Source organism: Vidua chalybeata, chromosome 17 (assembly GCF_026979565.1).
Source record: "Vidua chalybeata isolate OUT-0048 chromosome 17, bVidCha1 merged haplotype, whole genome shotgun sequence".
Taxonomy (NCBI): Eukaryota; Metazoa; Chordata; class Aves; order Passeriformes; family Viduidae; genus Vidua; species Vidua chalybeata.
In genome coordinates, this window is record NC_071546.1 from 3745375 (window position 1) to 3768766 (window position 23392).

Sequence of the window (23392 nt, forward strand, 5' to 3'; positions counted from 1 at the left end):
AAAAAAAAAAAAAAATCTAGGGCTTTGTGCTTTAGACTCAAAACTGATGCATAAAATGATATGAGCTGCATATGATATGCATATGATGCATAAAAATATATTGAGCTGAGTATTTTCAGCTCAATGTCTCTCCAAGTTTCATAGGGCAGAGTTTTGAAACAGCCACAGACCTTTGTTTATTTGGGTTACAATTATGGGGGTTCATTTGTGGGTGTCCTAAGTATCCCTGGATATTTGTGGAGCATTTTAAATGAGAACCATCATTAGTTCCACAAATGAACGACCCTTTTAGTAATTATTGTTAGCATTATCTGCCTGGTTGGGGAAGCTCCTGCGTAATGTGGTTTTTATTTTCAGGATGTACCAAAATGGATGTAATGAAGTAATGGGATTAATAGTGAAAAGAGACTGAAAATAAGGGAGGAAAGGTGTTTTTCTTGGTTTTTTTAATGGGTAAGAGCAGAGGCAGGGCTTGAGGCAGACAAGAATATGAAAGGCATTAAAATAAGGAGGCAGTGGCAAAGAGAAATTGTGGGGGGAAAAATGGGGGGAAACAGGCCAGTTATAAAAAAAATATGGACTGTAGTGGTGATATTGGGCAGATATATGTGGATTTTAACATTTCGTTGATAGCACTAAAATAGATTTTTAAAATAGGTTTTCTAACAGAGAGGAAAACTGTCATTTTTTGGACTATTTTAACAGTTTTTTCAGTTAAGTCAAAATACACATCTGGAACATTCAGGACACTGGTAATGCTTGAAATTATGGCTGGTTATTGTAGAAAAGATTGCACTACAGTATAGATTTTCCACTGCTCTATTTCAAAATCAGTTAATAATAGCTTGTTGTGAGCAGTAAGTGACAGGGTAACTTTTAAGGAAGCAAAGCACATCTCCTCCCTCTGCTCAGGGTTTGAACCCTTCACATTTAGCACTAAAGCCCTGAACCACTTGAAGTAAAAGCCATTAAGTGTCCAAACAGCTCCATGGGCTGTTGGGGGTTCTGCAGCCCTGCTGTGAAGGCACAGCACAGTGTGCACTCCATTCCCTTGTGACCAGAGAAATAAAAAACCACAGCAATGGTTTGAGGGCCTTTTCTCCTCTGATTCAGTGTCTTTGTATTTTATCATCCCATGAGTGCTCAAATTGTGTTAGCAGCCTGCATGAGTGCCAACTATATGCATACTGAGCTTGGTTTATTGACATTTTTACCCCCCATCTCCCAAATATCTGGCTCTCAATAGGTGGGTACAAACTCCATGCAAGCATTAGGGTAGTCTCTGGCATTAGATTCTCTCATTGCATGGTCAAGTTTCTGATACATTTTCCAAATAATTTGAAAAAATACAGTTAAATTTGCTCTAAGACGCAGCCTCAAGGTTAGTAGGGAGAAGAAGGATTTTTGCACTGACAGGAATGTCCTTGTGAGGATGTTTGTTTGTTTTTTTTTTTTCCCCACATGGAAAGACATCTGTGCTGTAGCAATGTGAGTGTATTTGTTTTATGGGTGCACTAAGCTGTGCTGTAGCACTGTCCCCTCTGGCCAGAGCAGGGGCTCAGCAGCTCCTGCTGTGCCATCGAGGCCAGCAGGTCGAGGCGGGGGATTTCCCTCCTCACCTCTGCCCTCATGAGACCTCACTTGGAGCTCTGCAGGTCCTCAGCTCAGGAAGGACACAGAGCTGCTGGAGAGAGTCCAGAGGAGGCCACGGAGGCACTCTGAGGGCTGGAGCCCCTCTGCTCTGAGCCAGGCTGGGAGAGCTGGGGGTGCTCACATGGAGGGGAGAAGGCTCCAGGGAGAGCTCAGAGCCTCTTCCAGTGCCTAAAGGGGCTCCAGGAGAGCTGGGGGTGCTCACATGGAGGGGAGAAGGCTCCAGGGAGAGCTCAAAGCCTCTTCCAGTGGCTAAAGGGGCTCCAGGAGAGCTGGAGAGAGACTTTGGACAAGAACCTGGAGTGACAGGACAAGGGGAATGGTTTTAACCTGAAAAAGGGCAGGTTGGATGTTAGGAAGAAATTGTTCTCTGGCACAGGGTGCCCAGAGAAGCTGAGGCTGCCCCTGGAAGTGTCCAAGGCCAGGCTGGATGGGGCTTGGAGCACCCTGGGACAGTGGAAGGTGTCCCTGCCCATGGCAGAGGTTGGAATGGATGATCTTTAAGATCCCTTCCAACCCAAACCATTCTGTGACCTCCAGCATCTCCAGTGATCTCTGGTGTGGCTGACCACTGGGGATGTGTCTCCTTCCAGTTCTTCCCCTTGATGGAGAGCACCTTATTCCAGAGAAATCCTTCTTAAGCAGTTGACATTCACTCTGAATGCATTCCCAGCTTATTGACAGGGAAGCCAGCAGCTGAGCTGATAATAGCAGCCCCCCTTCTTGACAGTTTTCAGGCATTTAGATAAAAATCCTGATTGTAAACAGGATTACAGTGGAAATCACTATGAGAGGATTAAATATGGGATCCCCCACAATGCAGCTTGCCCTTGTGAGCTACAGATGAACTATTTGTATGAATTCTTCTGTTTGCTTTATACTTTAAAGTTATTTCAGCAAAACCTGCATCTTTGGAACAAGTTTGTGCTGTTCTGACCTCATGATCTCTTCAGGTCTTCAGCAGTAAAACTTGTCCCAAACTGATGCCTGCTCCTGGGGAAGGCAGAAGCAATAAGTGAAATGTATTGCCTAAGGAAAGTTGTCCTACTTTCATGGAATGGTCCTAAGAGAAGATAACAAAGCAGAAGGAGAAAGTAGAGTTTGGCTGGGTGGGTTTTTATTCAGTGGGTTTCTGTATTGCTTGGGGGAACGCGTCAGGGATGGGGTTGCCATGGCTGGGCACTGCCTGGTGGCTGCCTGGTGAGTCAGCAGCACTTAAGCCCCTGGGTGAAATGTCCTGGGTTTGGGTGCAAAAATAACCTGGCTAATTTGTGTTCCTCTCCTTTCATCTTTTGTGTTTCCTAGCACACCCTCCAGCTAATCAAGGGGATGCAGCTTAAGTCTGTGCATTAAAATCTCAGGATGTGAGAGGGCAAATCCACTGACCAGAGCAGGGAAAAAGATTCAGGGGTACTTTTCTTAGCTCTGCCACTGATTCACTCATCCTAATAGTTTGGGTTTTTTTTATAGTGTCTGTGCAGTTTTCTTTCCTCACCTTTAACACTGAAGGAATGATCCTACCTCAAGGCCTTACTAAGTCTTAAAAATTCAAGACAGGATTTTCAAAGCCAGCTTGAAGATTGTCCTGTTCTCATTTAATTGGAATGGAAAAAAGAGCGTACAAATATGTAAGCAGTTTTGATCATTCTGGTCATAACACTGGGAAGGATTTTGCCATTCCATTTGAGAACTGTTAATATGATGCTGCCATCCCCACCAAGGGCAGTGGCTGGTGCATAATGAAGGCGTTCTTTCTTCTGCTGCAGCACCGTCCATGCCGGAGTACGACACGGACTCTCCCCTCAATGAGACTGACACCACCATCACCGTCATGCTGAAGCCTGCTCAGTCCCGGGGAGCACCTGTCAGGTGGGTGTTTTGTCTTTTCTCTTCACACTTCCCTCCTCTCCTTCCTCCCCAGGCTTCCCTCACTCCTCTCTCATTCTCCTCTGATAATGGAGCTGCCGAAAGCAAGCGCTGACTAAAAGGCCAACTCAGCTGTTGATTCTGCCTTTCACACTCTGCTTTCATGAATGCTTCAGCCTCCTTGCCTCCTGCTGTTAACCTCCAGGAAGGATTGCTGCTGGCACTGTCGGGGTTATTACCCTCTCAGCATCACTTCAGATGCCTTTGCAGTGCTGGAGCACAGCGGGATGTGGAGCTGGAGACTGAACATCCCCACACGAGGGTGGAGGAGGCTCCAGATCTCCATCCTGCCCCCTCTTCCATGATGAACAAGGCCTGCTGGTAACTACTGTAGGAATGCCTGCCCTGTCTTTAATGCTTGTGGTAGTATTTGCTCCGTTTCTGGGTTTAACACACTGCTCACATTCATAATCCAGCTGTGCTGCTGGGCTGGCTGTGCAGTGAAGTCCAGAAAAAAAGGAATTTTGATTTAGTGAGGCTTTGCTAGCACAGACAAGCAGATCCTGCTGCAGAGTAGAGGATTTACGGATCACAGAATCGTTAAGGTTGGAAAAGACCTCCAAAACCATCGAGTCCAACCTTTTACCACTCACCACCTTATCAACCAGACCAGAGCACTGAGTGCCATCTGCAGTCATTTCCTGAACACCTCCAGGGATGGTGACTCCACCTTCTCTGTGGGCAGCCCCTTCCAATGCCTGACCACCCTTTCTGTGAATAAACTCCTCCTGATGTCCAGTGACACAGCCTGAGGCCTTTCTTCTTGTCCTATCCCCTGTGGGAACAAAGCCTGACTCCCCCCTGGCTGCACCCTCCTGTCAGGGAGTTGTGGAGAGGGAGAAGCTCCTCCCTGAGCCTCTTTTTCTCCAGGTTAAACAACTCCAGCTGCTCCTCACCTGACTGAGTCTCCAGCCCTTTCCCCAGGCTGTGTCCATTCCCTTCTCTGGACACGCTCCAGCCCCTCAATGTCTTTCTTGCAGTGAGGGGCCCAGACTGGACACAGGACTCGAGGTGGGACCTCACCAGTGCCAGGCACAGGGCTGCCATCCCTTCCCTGGTCATTGAGGGGCAGGGAGCTGCCCAGGCACCCATGGCATAGAGTGGGCACCTTGCAGGGAACCTGTCTGAGCTGGGTCCTGCTCTGAACCGTGACATGCTGATGTGGGACACTCGCCTGCAGGTCACTCCCTGACTTGGAGTTCTGTACTCATCACTCTCTTCCATCTCAGTGAATTTGTGTTTGGTGCAAGGCACCAGCACAGATGAACAAATTTCCTTTCTGAGCCCACCCTGCCTTACCTGTTGCTGCCACTCCTCCTGCCAGGCTCCTCTGCTGACAGCAGCAATTGGAATCACTTATAAAAACAGTGGGTCCCACCTTGCAGAGGGGTCCAGCAGGTATTCATTACCTCCCTGTGCGATCTTCAAGCTTTTACCTCCAGTTTTCACAAGAGACTCTTGAAGTTTTTCCCATGGGTGTTGTTTTAAAAACACCAAAGTGCCCCCTTTCATAATGGGTCTCTTTCATTTTGGGTTTCTGTATCCCACTGACAGGTTCTTAATGCTTTTGAAGGATGCCCACTAAGTATTCAGGAGCAAATTGCTCCAGATGCAAACTACTGGATTTAATTAAATATCCTATATCAGCTGGTGGTCCCCCAGCTGTGTTGTGGCTTATCCCCAAATTGCATTGACAAGCTCAAACAAACAAACAAACAAAAAAAATCCATTCTTTAGGACTAAGCACCATCCCTTCTCTGGTTTTTCTGAGTAATGTATTTCAAAGTTTGCTTTTCAATCTCTGGTACTCCATATGAGCAAATTTAGGAGCCTATTTTCTGAGTCCTTTAGGGATGTTTTTTTCCTCTGGAAAAGAGCAGTAAAATCACACAGCTTTGTTTTGTTTTATTTCTTTATATGGGGGAACATTCCTGTATCTCGTTTTACCACCTGCTGTCTTAGCAGTGTTGCTATTTTGTCTTTTTATTGAAAAGTCTTGTGATTTTTCTCAAAGTCGATTTACTGCACTTTAACTGCATTCAGTGAATAATGCCTTTTCCAGCAAATGCATCTGTACATAAAATTGGTAGAGATTTTTTATAAATTTTCACTCTGTTTTCTTTAATTGCATCGTAGCCCATTACACATGTTTGCAGAAAGTGCAATATTTACATGCCACCTCTAAGTGATAAAATTATTTCCTATAATGAGTCCATTTCATTGACTTACAGATGTGTGTATGAAAAGCAGAAGGGCGGGGGGGTAAGGGGGAGGGAGTCTTGGGGAGAATTTTAGCTTTTTATTAACTCTGACAGGCTCAGAATTCTTCTCCTGTAGAACCATCCAGACTGTTCTTAGGCTAACCTTAATAAATCCAGTTATTTCAAGATTCAATTCTCCCAGCCTTTTCCCTTTTCTTTCAGTCTGTTCTTCACACTGCCCCATTTGTGAAATTCTCTCAGAATACCATTTCCAGAAATGGGTCCCATTCCCTCAGAGAGAGATCAAAAGAATAACAGGAGTAACCTATTGTAAACTGCTTTTGACACCCATAATACACAAGAATGAGGTGGTTTTTCCTCCTCAGTGTGTTTTATTCATTCAGCTGAGATCAAATGCTCTTTGCTGTTGTCTGGTTAGATGTTCTACCTTTTGGTTGTGTGGGGATTATTTCCCTCATTAATTCCACTTGGTGTGATGCCATGCTCTGGGCAGTTGCTGAGGGCATTAAGGCAAGCACAGGTTTGAGACAAAGGACTGAGCAACCTCCCTGCCCAGCAGTGAGATGGTGCAGAGGATCCTGTCCAGTGGAAGTCCTGGTGGGATGCCTTCTCCTGGCCTCCCTGGTGGATGTGGCCATGCTTTCCTGGATCCTTCATCTCCCAGCCTGCCTCGGATGGGGCTGAACTGTTCCTGAGAGGAGTCTGAAGTGGATTTCCCTCACACCTTCCTATAAAAGCTCTGCTGTTCAGAGCTTTCTATGGACAGGAATGGCTCAACTCCTGATCCCATCAACCTGAGAGTTTCTGCTCTGTAGTTCTCAGTTTTTATTATAGTCCTTCCAACTGTGAAAATGAAAAACAATTAATATACAGTAATTATTCGAATATTTCCTCTTCTGTTCAGGGGATGGTGAGTTGGAGAACATGTAGGGACGTGACTCTAAGGCAATATCTGTACTTGGTCTTGAGTTAATTCATCCTGCTGTAGCACAGAGATGGAGCATGGGCTGCAAGAGCATCTTTAGAATAATACAGAAGGATATTTAAAATAAGATTAATTGTATTTTCATTCATCTGAAATGAAGGTACACCAAATCCAAAGTCACTTTCAGCATTAAGACACTTCTCATGTTCCCCAGTGCCCATGATAAATAATTTAAATGTGGCTGTTTATAAAAGTAACAATCATGAACTCGGCGTTGTTAATGATCTATAGATAACAATGAGGACTCTTCCAAGCAACCTAATAGGATTAATATAAACTTAGATATTCTTTGATCTATTTTGTCCTATTGCCACAAGAAAGCCTCAGCAAGCAGAAATATTCTCCCTTGTGGCACAGGCATTTAATTTTTTCCTTTATTTTTCGTGGTATAACCTGCAGAGTTTGACTCCACATTGCCCTTTAAAAATAACTTTTAGGTGTTCTTATATCAATCTAAACCATGTGAATGGTGCTATGATTGATTTGCTGGAGGCTGACATTCATCTATAATACATTCACAAGAGGAAGGAAGAATGCAAGTGTTCTCAATCTTTACTCCTCAACTCTTTCCTGAAAACCTTCAATGTGATTTTGAGGATATTTCTGCCTTTGAATCTGTTATTGTCAGGAGGGCTGAGTTAGTCCTTCATAGATTATTCACATATGACATCTTCAGGCCTCTATTTGAGAATTTATATCCCACTCCCAGCTTGGAAATAACACTCTGAGGGGTTTTATCTGCAGGACATGTCCACAGGCTGGTTTTTGTGTGTTGGATATTTGAAGGTCCATCTGGTTTATTAACACACAGTTGGTTCTGTCAATCTACCTATACTACTGTTATGGAGAAAATCAAATTTCCAGAGCATGTGTCAGTTCTGAGGACTTCAGAGCTGAGATAAATGCTCCCCTTAGGTGTGATTGCCTTGTCAATACCCTGCTCTGCGTGGTGCAGCTGTAGGACGCTGCAGAAGGACGTTTGAGAGGAGCCTGCAATTATTTTGGGGTGGGGTTCAGAAAATAGAAAACTTCTTTGTTGGAGCAATATGGATTTGGTCTCTCTTCCTGCAGTTCTCAGAGGTGTGTCAGTAAATAATCTGTGATATTTTTTTATGCCAGCACACAGGTACAGATGGGTCAGTTTATTAATTTGCATCTTAAAGGAAATACATAGATCTGAATAAGAGAAGAGGGTTTAAATATTTAAAATATATTAAGAAGTACTGAGTAAAGGTGAAATAAATATTTTCATATCAACAGCCAGCCAGGAGGAAAAATTAATTTATATAGACCCAGTCCCGTGTTACACTTGAGAGCTATTATTTGATTATTGATCTTCCAAGCATGAAATAAAGAGAATTTTTGTTATATATGATGATAAAAAATTTAAGAGATGACAGCTGTAGTGTTATTTACAGAACATGTAAGAAGAGAGGGTTTTTTCTGGTTTTATACTCAAGCTATTCTCCCAGAAAAAAATCCTGTTGGATGTATCTGTGCACTTAATATTCCTACATGCAATAATGAGTAAAACTTTCCTGGAAGGAAGGGCCATGCTATTGCTTCCATCTTATGTAGAGAACGAAAGTGGCTAAAACTTGTCTTTCTATCTGCAACAAAATAAAAATGGAGAATCTCCAGGTAATTCTTTCTTTTCTGTGATTTTGGGCATTACCTGTTCATCCTGAGCCTGCCTTTCCTGCATCCCTCTCCCTGGCATCCTTACTCTGATTTTGCTTTTACTGCACAGTAGTTCTTCCCAGCCTTACAAAGGAGTGGTTTGCAAGCCCAGTGACCTTAATTCTCTGGTGGAGAAACTCTAAATTCACAATATTTGCTGGTGCTTTTGCTTTGCTCTGCCACTGGTGACTTTGGTTTGTAGATCTCCGTTAGTATAGAGGGAGCAGTGCTGCTCAGATCTCTGCTTTGCAGCTTCTTAGTGGCATCACATGAGCCTGCCTCAGGCATTTATGCTGAGAATTGATTCATTAATGCCAGAAAAGGGTGGCAGTTTCTAGTTCTTAAAACTCCCACGTAGAGAACATTGTATATGAAAATAAAGACCAGAGTGAAGGAGCAGCAAAACAAAAAGGGTGCTAAAGGGTGAAGTTATCATGCCCTTGGTAATTCAGACAGTTAAGATTCCCTTGATAGGCACAATCTTAGTATTTAGAAAAGAAAATTCCTGGTCTGCTTCTTCTGAGCTCCTATTTAAATGTCTGCATCACATGAGTTGGTTGATTCAATAGAGGGCAAGCAATCGTCACTTTTAATTTTGTAGTATTTAATGAGAAATGAGATTATCAATCTAGGTTTCTGCTATTATAAGCTGAATTATCTATATTAATTAACATCTCCTATAATATACTTCAAGGATATTGTTCTGAAATCATTCAAACTGAGTTTCTCCTGCCTAACACCCGGCCTTCAATTTAGCTAAGAGTTTGGTGGTACATAAAGAAGTTTCTTCTTAGAGATAGACCAGATCTACATTTTCTTCAACTGTGTGTAAATATGAGAGAAGGAAATTGAGAGTTTGGGTGAAAGCTATTAAGTACTTGAAATTATTATGAATATTAAGGTGCTTTGCTTATTGTATCAAGAGTAAAGCAAAATGGAGATACAGGTGTGGAAAGTGCAACCATAAGTATCAGGAAGGAATATTTAGTCTTTTGTGTAACGTGGCAGAATTAGTTGATTAGGGGCTTCAAGGTCTTGTTTAGTTCCCTGAAGAGTCAGGTGTTAGTCCCAAAAAGTGAGGCTAAAGGGCATTTTGGGTTAATTTTCTCATCTGGTACAGGAAATGCATTTTCCTGCTGGATCAGCACAATGGGCAATTGACATTCAGCCCCCTAAAGAGGAAAAATCTGCCTTTTACCATTTATCAGCCATCCAAACCATGGCCATTTTCACAGCCTGGGTGACCTGCTGTGTCTTTGACCATTCCACGGGGAGCTTTGGCAGTGGGCAGAAATGGGAGAGGAAAGCCATAAAATTGGTGTCTATTTGAATGATAATATTTTGACAATCAAATTACATGTGGAGCAAATTCTTTGGTGCCAAGCAGCATTTTATTAGTGCTACAGGGAGGCTTTTGCTAACACTTTTTAGTGCTGTGAAGATCTGAGGATACTGAGTAGGGGAAAGGAGGTTTTTTTGCATAAATCTTTTATGCTGACTACATAAACTGCCAGATTTAATTACAGCAACCAACAGGTTAATGAATTATGAACTTTAGGCTGATATTCACAAATTGATGGCCATCTCCTCACATCAACTTGTCACCCTGTTAGATGAGGGAACAGGAGAAAATACCCATGGTTCCAGTTTGAGGGTTCCTTTTCCCAAGACATTTCTTATCTCCACAGCTCTCAGAGCCACTGTGCCCCTTCCTCGTTGTCACAGAATGAAAGGGTAATAACAAACAGCACAAAAGACTTCAAAAATCAGAAACTCTGACTTGCAGGAGGTGTCACAGTGCCAAGCCTGTGAGAGCTTTTGGATCAGACCCTTCGATGGAATGAGCTGAGCTGGGCCACAGCTGCTCAGGGGTGGGAAGCCCACAGGAAGGACCTTGGCTCTTTTGGAGGATCATCAAGGATGATTTACTTAATTGAAGCAGCTCCTTGAGTCACTTAAAATGAAGTGGGATGAGTCTGAGCACAAGTCCCTGGCAGTTGTCCACCCCTCAGGAGCCCAGGCTTCCCCCAGCCAGCAGTGCCTGTCCCAGGAGTGAGGGCGCTGAGTTCAGAGGACAAGTGGCTCTTCCTTCTCTGCTGCACGTGGCAGGAGATGTTCACACAGGCAGGTGCCCCTCGATGTGTCTATAACAACAGAAAAACACAATAAAAGGGAAGATGAGCAAGCTCTGCTTTGCTGTTGCAGACTAAGGCATTTCAGGATTTAATTATACTACAGGTATATAAATTCCGGAAACATGTTAATGCTCCCGTGATTAAAATTATAGAGGGCCTAATTGAAAAAGCATAAACCGAATTGAAGAATTCCTAATTATAGTTTGCTTTGAGGTGTTAATTTCCTCCATAATGAATGCATAATTTCTTGGAACTAGAAAATGGGGTTGTTGCAACAGTGCGTGGGATGCAGATGGAATGAAGGGATTATTGTAAATGCAGCCAGACAATTCTCAGGAATAAACCTCTGCAGCCATGATGCTCTTCTGCCTCCCCATAATTTCAGCTTTCCTTGCACTGTGGTTTCCCAAAGCAAAAGACAGAGCCAGGAATGGTGAAGGATTTGCTTGCAGTGCAAAAGGCAGGGGAAATAGGGCTGGTGTCATTCAAAGTATGGTGCAAAAGGGGAAGGTGAGGAGAGAAGCAGAATGTGGAGTATTTCTAGTGGGAAAGTCAAACAGTAAAAGAAGAGGAAATGCCAATTTCCCTTGTGACCCACCTTGACAAATCCCTAAGGAACTAAAGGAGCTGATGTTGATGTGGGTTGAGGGCTTTTTTCTGCCAAAGGACACAGCCTATGTTTAAATGTTTGCTCTTTTGTAAAAAATACTCTCTGTTTTGAAGGGAGTTGGTGGACTACAGGATTGTCAAACGCAATCTCCTAATGTTTAAATCCATCCCATTCCCACTGTGGTGGGGGTGGGAGGTGTTTATGGATGAATTTCTGCAGAGAAGTTCTTATCCTTGGGATTTTCCCACTCCCTCTGTCCTCAATTTCCCTTCATTCTGGGGCAGGAGATGTTGTAGTGAAGGCACCATTTTAGATTTCTCCCTGGTATCAGAAGCATGACAATTTTGCACTTTCTGAAAAGCAAAACGTGTCCAGAAAAGGTGGAAAGGAGCTGGTGGATACTCCTGCAGCTTCAGGAGCTGAAAATCTGTGCTAGCCTTCCCCAGGAGAGCTCATCATCATTGCACACTGACCACAGGACTGGGAATAGTTGAGTAATGAAGCTTATCAGAAGGCTGTAAACAGAGCAGATTCCCTCTTCTATCCTAGTGTTTTTCTTAGCCTCTTAATTTAAAAAATATCCAAACAGACATGACCTCAATAAAATTATGTTTCTAGTGTTCTGTCTTAAAAAAACCATCAGATTCTTCTGTGTGGGTTTTCCCTGCATAGCTGTGTCTGTGGAAAAGGCAGAGAAAGCTTGAATTCCCAGCTAGATTATTTCTGCATCCAAATGAACCTAATTTGATGGAAGCCATTGGAAAAACCCAAATTAATTCTGACTGAGAATATATGCAAATAGCCCCATCCTCTTGTTCAAGCTGCTGCTTTTATGGAGGGCATGGCAGGAGGTGCTGGACAGTCCCAGTAAGGGTTTGCCACGGTCTCTCCTTGCCCTGCAGGTTGTTCAAGAACCACTTTGCCTCTTCTTGTCCTTGAAACATCCTCCTGGTCTTAAACCAGCACTTGCTGAGGATGACAGGACCACAGTCAGCGATGCCTGTCTAATACAGAGCAACATTAACAAAACAGAGGTGGGGTTTGGCTTTTTTTTTTTGTAGATTAAACAGATGGCAGGTGGCTCAGGAGGGAAGAGGCACCTCCAAAGCCACTCACTCAAAGCTCCTGTTGCAGTGAAAGCTGTATCTGTCTGCACTCATTATCTTTAATCTGCCAGCAGAAAATAGCATTGAACTGGAGAGAGGGACTGGGCCAGTTCCACCAGGGAGCAGCAGCTATTATGGCTAATCTGGGTTGCAAGCCAGGTCAGGCTTATGGAGATGGTTGAGATAATGGAACACGGAGCTTTGAAATGTCCTCTGGTTTTTTGGTTTGGTTTTGGGGTTTTTTGTTTGTTCTTGTTTTTTGGTTGTTTTTTTTTTTTACTTCCCAGAAGATTAAATGGATAATTTACAGCATTTAAGAGAGTACAAGTAATAGGAGACATGTACAAGTAAACAGATGCAGGAGCAGCATTCTGGTGGGCTGGGGATGATCTTTCTGCACGTCTGAATTGCATCTTTTATTAGGGCAAATGATACAGCTGGGGAAAATGGCCCTTTAAGTACACAAATCCTTCTTTATGGTCAGTGAATACATCTGTGTTCTGAACAGCTCCTTAGGTTTTGTCCCTGTTACCACATTGCTGTTTGCTGTGCACTGCTGCTGTGGTGATGGCCAGACTTGCTTAGAGCTACATGGGAATATTTGGATTTTTGGGTACCTTTCCATAGCCTATTCAGTCACAGAAGAGTCATGGTGGGTGGAACCTTATGAGGTTGGAAACATTGATTTTAATAGACATATTTATGTCTAGGTACATACATAGGTGCACACAGGGGTGTTTAGATGTGCATGTATAGAATCATTGAAGCACAGAATGATTTGGGTTGAGGGAACCTTCAGGTTCACCTGGTTCCAAGCCCCTGCCATGGCCAGGGACAACTTCCCCTATCCCAGGTTGCTCAGAGCTGCATTATTTAAACCATCATTATTTGCACAATGTTGCTACTGGTGTTTATGTTCTGTTGCATCTTTTGTGAGGTGCAATTTTAAGACAGAGACAGTCTCCAAACTCCTCTTTCCCAGCACTGTCTGCTCCTCCCTTATCACTGCAGGTCACAGCTCTAGTGATGCTCAGAAGTCACATTTTTCTCCTTTTTCCCCCTCATTTGAAAGATTTGGTAGGAAGAGCATGTGTTCAGACTGGATACTCCAGACTCCATTAGACAGGACATATTGGCTGGTGGGTGGACGGAGGGATGTTGGACAGGAAAGTGTGGATTTGTTTACATACATCTGATACTGTGATATCAGACAGAGTCACATTCCCCATGCCACTGTTTATATATCTGCAACAGTGGGATAGTTACTGTACCTCGGGGTTCTGTCAGGATAAAACCTATGCAACCCACGAAGGTCATAGAATATTTGACATTACACTGTCACTTTTTTTACTAAAAGCCCCACCTAACCACCACCAAAAAATCCCAAAAACCCCAAGCAATCCAAAACAAACAACCCCCCACACACACTTCCAACAGTTTCCATTTTTCCAGTCAGCTGTGGGAGTTGTATGTGAGACTGCAAAGGAATTTCAGACAAAGCATCCTGGCCAAAGACAGCATTTGTTAGAGTGACACTGGCAGGATGCTTTTCTGCAAACACAAACATTTTGTTTGGGTTTGCTGTTTCCTCAGGCTCCACACAGTGTATAAAATTAGGTCCTCCGGGGGTTCCCTGGGTTCCCAGCCAGTCCGGGGAGTGATCCTCGGCTGACCGGTCCGCAGGGAGGGGTAGATGTAACCCGGAAAGCTCCACCAAATAAAGACGAGACGTCTCCCGAGCAGCAGGATCCGAGAAGTTTATTGCCAGGAGCAGCAACCTCCCGAAGGAAGAGCTGACTTCGGGAGCACAGCATTCGGGCGGGACCGAGAATATAAGGGCAGAGGGATAGGAGTGGCTAGGGCACAAACCAACCAATGGGTAAAGGGTAGAGGGGAGGAGACGGGATGGGGTGACATGTAATGAACCAATCGGGATACAGGAGAGGAGTGGCATTCCAACAGGGTCCAATGGGATTAACAGAAGAGAAGAACTTTCTAGAACTGGGGAGTGTGTTAAGCTTTGACAGACAGCCTCAACTGGGGAGGGAAACAGCATGTGATTGACAACTTTTGCTATATTGAAGTTGCCTCCCAAGGGAGGGCGGGGACCCCTCCCACAACACAGTTCACAGTTCCTGAAATAGATGCCACTGCCTGTCCCACAGGCAGCTCAGCACAGCTCCTGCTGCTGGCTGGGGACAGCACAGACCCATCTCTCTCCCCTGTACAGGAACCATGCAGTCATTAAACATCCTCACTTTTCCTAGAGCCCATTCCAATCACTAGAGAAATTTAACAAAGCTTGAAATTGTAGCGATAAAAGAATGGCCGTGTGAAAAGGATGACTCCAAATGGTTTTATCCACGTGTGAAATCGTTACCTTTTGTTTCATGAATTTCAGGGTCTGACATGCCCTAGTAGTAAATCTGGAGCACTGAGCTGAATATGAGAGTGGAAGAAAATGTGAAGAACCTCTCTTCCCAGTCTTCTTGATTATTAAATGGATTTCATTATTATTGGCTCTATCTCAGCAGGTTTTTTTTCATTGCAGTGGCAGTAATTACCATCTCTTCTTCCTATGCCATTTCTTACAAATTTGGCTGAATTTGAATCTTTTTTTTTTTTGGTATTCTTCAACTTTAGTGAACGTAGTAGAAGAGTTGTTTAATTTAAATGACTGTTAAAAGAACACGCAAAAATAACTCCAAAATGAAGGCTCTGGTATGAATAACTTTGCAATATGAGAGACTATTTCCTCAAGCAGCATCACCATTATCAGCTTTATTTTTGTAAATGCCTTGCAGATGCAAGCAAGCTGATTGATGGCAGTGCAGCCCAATATTCATAATGGGCTACTTTTTGAGTCTTCGAAACAGCCAAGCACATTCCAGAAGATGACACTGTAGAACAATCCCCTTTTTCCCCCTATTTTCTGCATGAAACTGTTTATTGAAAGCAAACCTTCACTTCAGCATATTGTATTCTGCATGGAGCTGTTCCAGAGTGCAATGGAAACAGCAGCAATCTTTAATTGATTTTAATGTGTTTCGAATCAGTTCTTAAATAGACAGAAAATTGCAGAACAGAGCACTGGGTCCTGTCAGGGCGTCCTAGGTGGCTGTGCATGCAGTTCATTATGGTTTGTAGATTAGTTTCAGAGCTTCTGATTAAAAATACTACTGGAGGTACTGAGGGTGACATTTTAGAATATGTGAAGGCAGTAACTCAGTTCTCAGGAATATATTGGCACCTGTTGGCACCCAGAAAACTTTATGAACCTGGAAGCTCTCAGGGAGTTGACTCTCGGGTGCCTGAATGTTTGATTGCAGGAGGTGCCTGGTCAGGAAATTCACCCTTGGAGCCCAAGGACAGCAGTGCTGCAGTGGGTGCTCAGAGCAGTGAGTGTCAGCATCAGCCTTTATGGCAGTTATCCCTTGAGATTTGTAAACTTTAGGGGAATGCATGTTATATAAAGCTTTTTTAAACTGGATTTGGGTTGAGTTTTTTACAAAACCTCCCATATACAGATTCATAGTGGGGCTGGAGGCACGCTGTGAAAAGGATCTATTTACAGTTTAATGTCACCATTTTTAGGGTAAATAATACAGATTACTGATATATGGAGTACCTTTCTTCAAAATTCCCATTATTTTATTTCTTACTGTCTCTGTGGCAGAATTCAGGCTTTGATCTCAATATCTTTAAGAGGGGGAAATAAAGATGTTGATGCTACTCTTGTGTTTCAGTGTGCATCACTGAAGGCAGCTTGGCCATAAAACAAGCATCTGCACTTCCAATGGCTAATCTGAATTCTAAATGTGGGTGTCAGGCAGCACATCAAACCCTCTCCCATTCCAGTAACCTGGGAGATGGCTCCATACTGTCAGAATAAATGTGATGAACCTTCATGGATATATACAGATATACTTACTTGGGCTCAACCAAATTTAACAGGATCACAAGTTAAATGCAATAATCAAATGATGAAAAGCTGGTGCTCAGTATCTGTAGCTGGAGTCTGGTGTGGCACACAAGGGGAAAGAAGCTGAAGTGGTTGTTGGTCCCTCTACTTATTGTACCTTTGTCCCTGCTCATGTGCTGCTGATGCCTTTTCTTTACCTCTTTGCAGGTCAGACAGTATTTGGGGTTTATTTTCATGGGTTTTGATGGCCTTTTCGGAATTGATGGATCTGTTCCTTCCATAGGATATGTGCAGGAGTGGAAACAACATCCAGCTCCACGTCAGCTGCTACATCCGGCATGGGGAGGCACAAATCCTTCCTTCATTTGCTCCTTTTTGTCCTTCATTCTTTGAATTAAAATAACCAGTAACAAGGAAACCACTACTCTCTTATTTCCTGTAGCCTGTCAAAGAGTTTTTCTGGAAGTAATGTGTTCATCTGAGCTAGAAGTGGGAAGTTCCTGTTCTCTGTAGGATGAACAACAAAACCAGCTTGCAGTAGTCTGCTAAAAAAAAAAAGCACTACAACATCAAACTGTACTAATTGCCACTTATTTTTGCTCCCTGGGAGAAAATAATATTCAAAATAATATATGGCTGATAATAAATTTATGTGTTAAATGAAAATATATTAAATCTTTATATGATGTGAAGGGAAGTTTAATAACGAGATTGGTCTAGAGGGAGTACTCAGCTGCTGAAACATTGTTTCTTTTAAGCTTCAATAATTCAGGTGAGTGGATCACTGCAAGGTTACAAAGAAATTATATTCCTTTTCTTACCCTCTCATCAAGATTGTAGTGAAGGTTTCACCTTGTTGATACGTCAGGATACCAAAGTGCATGGGCCAGATGTGGGATGCTTTATGGAGAACAGCTTTTCCTCCCCACATTCCTGTGCATCCTATATTCAAACTTTGAGACTGATCTTAATACTTAATTTGTGAACAAGTATTGCCTCAGTCCATCCAAAAAAAAAAAAAAAAAAAAAAAAAAAAAAAAAAAAATCAAGATCAGGGAAAGGAGAAGCCTGAGGCAAACAGAGAGATCTCTCCATCACAGCAATGGGCTGTGACTGGGAATGTTGATTTTTTCACACTGAATAGGGAACTCATAATTTAAAAAATTACCTTGTAGGTGGTGATAAGGGCACCTTTCATTCCTCTGCAGACACTTCTGCTGTGGCCCATTATGGTGGGTGCTTTTATCAGTGATTTACAGCTGAGCTGTCAAAAACTTTAAAAAGCTTCTATTAAATTGATGTGGATTTATCTATCTAAGACCTTTGAAATTTATAAAGGAGCCCAGTTTTGGCCTCCTTTTCTAATCAGAGTGTGCAGCTGCACACAGGGCAGTAGCTCCCCAGCCTTCTAGGAGGTCAGGCATTTGTTTTGTGGCCCAGATTTGAGAATCCCTCGAGAGCTGTCTGCAGAGCAGAGCCTGGGGATGTTTAGAAAGCAGTCCCTGGTGTTTTTTTTTACGGGGACAGCAGCATTATTTGGCTGCTCCAAAGTGGGCTGGGGTGGCACTGGGAGCACAAAACCCCTGCTAACTACCACCCTGCAGCACATCCGTGTGTGTTTGATTGCAGTGTTTCTAAATGTGTCCTGACATTAAAAACTGGAATGCAGGAGGTAGTGTGGCTGTATCATCTTTCATTTCACTGGCACTGAAGTTGTTATCTCGTGTAGGAGTTTGAATGCTCTGTTTTTGTTGTCTCTTTTAATGTCATTTCTGTGTATGACACTGACTCTCATATCCAGCTGAGCGTTTGCAGCCGAGGCATTGATTCCTGCCAGGAAAGCCATGGTAGCTGATCCTGGCTGGGAGCAGCAGCTTTGAAGCCTGAGATGGGGATACCCTCAGGAGAACCATGTTACTGCCTACCTGGTAGATGGAATAAGAGCTATTAGAATAGTCTGGATATCTCCTCCTTATTTTCATTGTCCGTTTGCTTTTTTTATCCTTCCTTCCAGTACCACTTTATGGAAACCCACTCCTCCTTTCTCTTGTCTGTAATCACACTGGTGATAGCAGGGATAGCAAATGGCAAAGACCCTGCTCAGCCCCGACCCAGAGATGTGAGTGCAGCTGAAGGGCTCTTTTAGGCCAAAAGGGCAGATCCTACTCACCGAGTTTATCCTGAGTTAGTGCCCAACCACGAACTTGGGGACTGTGGTGCATCCCACCATGTTCCCATCTTCTGAGCAAAGCTGGATTAGTTTTACTCTGCTGAGAAATGTTGTAGTAATGCAGATGGTTTGCTAAACTTTAGGGTGGGCAATAGGACATTTGCTACTCAGAATTCCCACAGCAATTCCATTTGGGGGTAGGATTGGTGGGTTTTTGCTCCAAGTTACAAGAGCACCTCAGTGCAGGTGTGGAAGCACTTGCTGTGCAGCATTTCACTGGTTAATGTAGAGAAGTTGATCTCTGAAAATGCCCTAAAGGCAGGCAGGGAAATTCTGTTCCTAGGTATAAACAAAATAGGAGGAGAAGAGAATAACTCAAAACAAAACAAAACAAAACAAAAACACAAAAAAACACACAAAAAACCACAATGATCAGGGAAAAAAAAAAAAGTCTGTGCCAGTCTGTGTTCCTTCTGGGAGGAACTGGGAATCCTGCCCTTCTGGAGGGTCTAAACAGATCAAAATACCAGGATCAAAATAGAAAGTGAGATCCAGCATAACCAGAAGGGAACAGAGTGATAATCTTCAGCCCAAAGCGAGCTTTGAACTCAGACATGCTCTTGGCTGCTTGCCACTTCCTTTGAGAGTGGCCAGGCTCAGAGAAGAGTAAGGCTGGAGGGTGCTGGACCCCAAGCTGAGCAGTCAAGGCAAAGTTGAGGGTGCTGTGTCAGTCAGTGTGAGCCGGGGCATCAGGGAGAACAATGCCATGGAAGCAGTCATCCCCCACCCCAAATGTCACCAGAGGAGGGCTTTTAGCCAGAGGGAGCAGTGACAGCAGTGCTAGCTCAGATGTTCCATGGACAAGGGGGCAGTGTTTGAGAAGGAGATGAACAGGATTTTAACTTGAACACAAAGGGGAGAATTGCTACAGCCCAGCTGAATGTTCGTGAACACACCGCAGTGCTGCCAGGGGAACCTTGATTCATTTCAAAAGAATAAACATTAAAAGTAAAATCTCATGCCACTACAAGTGTGAGTTATCCCTGTGAAGGGAAGAAGTACGTTAACAGCTAAGTGGGAAAGAGAAAATGTGAAATAATAGAGGCAAAAGAGTATCTGTGACTGGGTTCAGTTTAAAAAGTATCTGTGACTGGGTTCTGTATGTATCAAAACTCTTGCTCATGATAAAAAGTGTCTGTAGCGCTCTAATGATTTGGGAAAGAGTTACCTGGCAGTTCATGTCCCTGGGAGCTTCCCCTTCTCCAAAGACAGGCAGTGCACGGGTTCTTGGCTTGCAAGTGGGATAACCAAGAGAATGAGTGTCACCCATTAGGTCTGGGGAGAGAGGATGAGGGAGTTCTTGGCCTCTGTGTAGGCTGAAAGCAGATTAATATATGTCTATACATGTATATTTGTGTATATACCTAAAGGAAACATTTTCTACGACCAGAAAATGCAAATGTTTGGGATTGGATGAAACAGAAACCAAATGTTTTTAGGTTAGAAGGCATCTGGCAAATGTCCATGAAAGTGTCAACTACAATTTTGCACATGGCTGACAAATAAAATGACAAACTTTCCCAGTAGTGTGGATTATTATGGCCAGAGAGAAGGGTCAGAACAAAAATGTACACTCTCAGTAAAGAGTGGCCAAACCAGGCCAGTATGATTTGCTATTGCTGAGCTGAGGAGAGGGTTTGGATTGAACACGCTTGCAGCTCCCACTGCATCCTCAATGATAATATTTAAAAGTGTTGCTTGGAAACCTGTTTTTGTCTTTTTAAAATTGTAAAATAAATATCAGAGAAGGTCTAAAATAATTTATTAGAGGCTCTGATGAACTGTAGGAGGAGGACAGCTTTCCAAAATGTTGATGGGACATCATTAAAGGCTGCAGTCCATGCAGCTGGTGCTCCCGCTACTTTAGCAAACGCCAGTGTAAGGACAGCTTTACTATTGAGTAACTCATAAATTGCTCGTGCTTGTACAGATTAGCTGGGATGGTGTCTAGCAGTGGGAGCCAAATGGTTTCCAAGTTCTTCCCTGCCTGCCCTGCTGTCAGCAGAGCATAAGCCAGATCCCCATGGGCCCCAGCCCCTGGGAATTCAAAAGCAGGAGCTGGGGCTTCTCTCCCGCGCGCTGGAGGAGCCAGAGCTCCGCTTCCCACGGGAGCATTGATGAGCTATTGCTGTGCTGGAAATCCCCCAGCCCAATCTTTGTGCAGCAAGGAGCCTGTGAACGCCGGGACAGAGATACACTGCGGGCTGCTCCCAATCTCTCCATCGATCTCCCCTGTCTGCCGGAACAAAGGCCCGGCCTGACACAGACAGGTGAGGGCAGCACATCTGAATAGCCTGACACGAAGCAAAATGACTGCAGCCCTATCTCTCTTTGTCAAGCGTGTGAGTGGTGTTAAACAGACAGTGAAACCTGCCTGGGCTATGGCAGCACGGAACTCCAGGGCTTTGTTAGCTGCCTGAGGAGGAAAGGAAATAAAAACCAGAGTGCATTTGAATGCCTTATGGGCTCTGAGCCTGGAATAGTAAGCTAGAAATAACAAGATTGCTAATATATATCATAATGGCCAAAAGCTTAGCGGGAATCAAAAAAGGATTATTATTTCATAGAGTCAGAGAGAATATGAGGAGTTGTTGCTGTTTCTTGAAACAAAAGTGGATTGAGGGAGCTATAAAGCCACCTGCTCAGTACATAAACAGTCCTCGAGGGATGGAAGATAGAAAGAGACTTGCCATTGGGAATTAGAGAATTCTACATTGCAGGATATCCCAAAAAGAGATCATAGAATACCAGAATGGTTTGGGTTGGAAGGAAACTTAAAGCCCATCTAGTTTCAAACCCCTGCCCTGGGCAGGGACACCTTCCACTGTCCCAGGTTGCTCCAAGCCCTGTCCAACGTGGCCTTGGGCACTGCCAGGGATCCAGGGGCAGCCACAGCTGCTCTGGGCACCCTGTGCCAGGGCCTAACCAGGTCCGTATGTGGACATCAAGATCGAGGGAGGGCCAAAAAAGTGATGGTCAAGATTAGTTTTGGCCTAAACGGCTTTTTGCACCCTGAAACTGTTTCCAAAGGCACCTGACACCATTGTCACTTGCTCCTGCTCTCCTCCACTGCAGCCACCATTTGGCCCAAGCAAAGAATTCATGTTTCATTTTGGTGGCTGAAGGAGAAATCATCTGCTTGCCAACATTCAGGACATTAAAAAGTCATTCTGGACTGGATATTTTATTAGTTACTCCTTTTCCTAAAGAGTGACATGATTGACATCTACTCTGACTTTCACCCAGGTTTATCCTGATTTATTCAATTAAACAAACAGAGCACATGGCCAGCATCTTGCCCCCACGGTGACTTTCAGTGGCCACTGCCCCTGCTGTGCCAGGAGCTGTGCTTGCTGGGACGCCTCAGCTGCGTGCTTCTGACTTTGCTCTACTCTTGTCCTTTTATTTATTGCTGACATTCAAGGCTCTGGGGTCTCTAATCTCACCTTTCTCTCTCTCTCCTAGTGTCTACCAGCTCGTTGTCAAGGAGGAGAAGCTGCAGAAAGCCCGGAGGGCTGCAGACATCATCGAGTGCTTCTCTGTGCCAGTGAGCTACAAGAACGCCTCCAGTCTGGACTCCCCACACTACTTTGCAGCTGAGCTGAAGCCCATCAACCTTCCTGTCACACAGCCCTTCACCGTGGGCGACAACAAGACCTACAATGGCTACTGGAATGCTCCTCTTTCCCCCCTGAAAAGCTACAGCATATACTTCCAGGCTCTTAGCAAGGCCAATGGAGTAAGTGCAGGGAAAATTGAGCTGCATCTGTAGGTGTGACTGCCCCTCTCTGTCCTCCTCATCATTCTCCTTCCTTCTCGATTGGATGCTGGTTTAACTTCTGGTTCTTATTACCCCTTACAGAAATCTGATGAAAATCAAGCATGCCATTACTTGTCCTTCACTGAAATCTCTCTCTGATGCTCAGATGCAATGAGAAATCTGTTGAGGACCCCGATTCTGTAAAGGCACATGTTGCCATGTGATTTACTAAAGGAGCTGCTTAGAATTTAGATACTTTTTTTATCTTTCAATAAGCATGAATGTCAGAGTAGGGGCTATTGTGCTTTTAAGAGCCATAATTGCAGTATCTTGATAGTTCACAGTGCTTGTGATTTTGGAGGAGATGTTATGAATTTGGATTACCTTGGAGCTTGCACTTGGCCATATCCTAATGCAGCACTTGTGGTTGGGAGCTCCAGCTTGAGGAAGTCAGGTGGGGACAGTCTGCAAGTCTGTATTTTTATATAGCTTTACTCTGTGATATTGAGTTTAAAATGCAGACTGCACAGGAAATGTGGCCCACCCCAATGACACACACAATGCCACAACACACCCCATCCCACCACAGGAAAGCAGGAAGCCTCTCTTCCCTCATCTCTTCCAGCTGAGGATAATTTGTGACCTTTTACCTCTCCTGTTTCAGGCCAGATCCAGCCTCAGTGGATCAGCTTCCTCCCCTTTGGCTCCCCAGCTGTTTTCCATTCATACATAACACATGGGAATTTGCCACTCTGGCCTCCTGAAGTGTCTTAGAGCATTAACAAAGCATCACAAATTTGGGTAGCAGTGTCTGCTATTATTAGCATGTTTGCCAGTGCTTTCAGAAATTTAATTTTAACATAGATAAATTCTCTATGATATCACCCCTGAGAGAGAAAAATTACAAAAATCAGTCAAAGGTGAACAGTGCAGGCTTTAGTGGCTTTTATACCTGAAATGCAGCTGCACATTGCAGAGGACTGGGATGGTTTCACAGGCTGGCAGTGCCAACGAGTGTTCACAACACATCTGAGTGCTTTACACCCTTCATTTATCACCATTTTCCTGCAGAGCTTCAGCTGTGTGGCTGACAAGTACAAAATCTCTTCAACACTGTGCTGGTTTTCACCTTGGTTTCCTTTCTAGCCAATACAGTTTCCTTCCAG

General features: G+C 43.9%; 1 protein-coding gene across 1 annotated transcript in view; it reads left to right on the plus strand.

Annotated features, from left to right (window-relative positions):
• Nucleotides 1–23392, plus strand: part of PTPRT (protein tyrosine phosphatase receptor type T) — a 442398-nt gene that overhangs the window by 323364 nt on the left and 95642 nt on the right. Inside the window, exons 11-12 of the mRNA XM_053958427.1 lie at nucleotides 3417–3519; nucleotides 21932–22205. Coding sequence (XP_053814402.1) covers nucleotides 3417–3519; nucleotides 21932–22205 — 377 coding nt within the window. The remainder of the gene's footprint in view (nucleotides 1–3416; nucleotides 3520–21931; nucleotides 22206–23392) is intronic.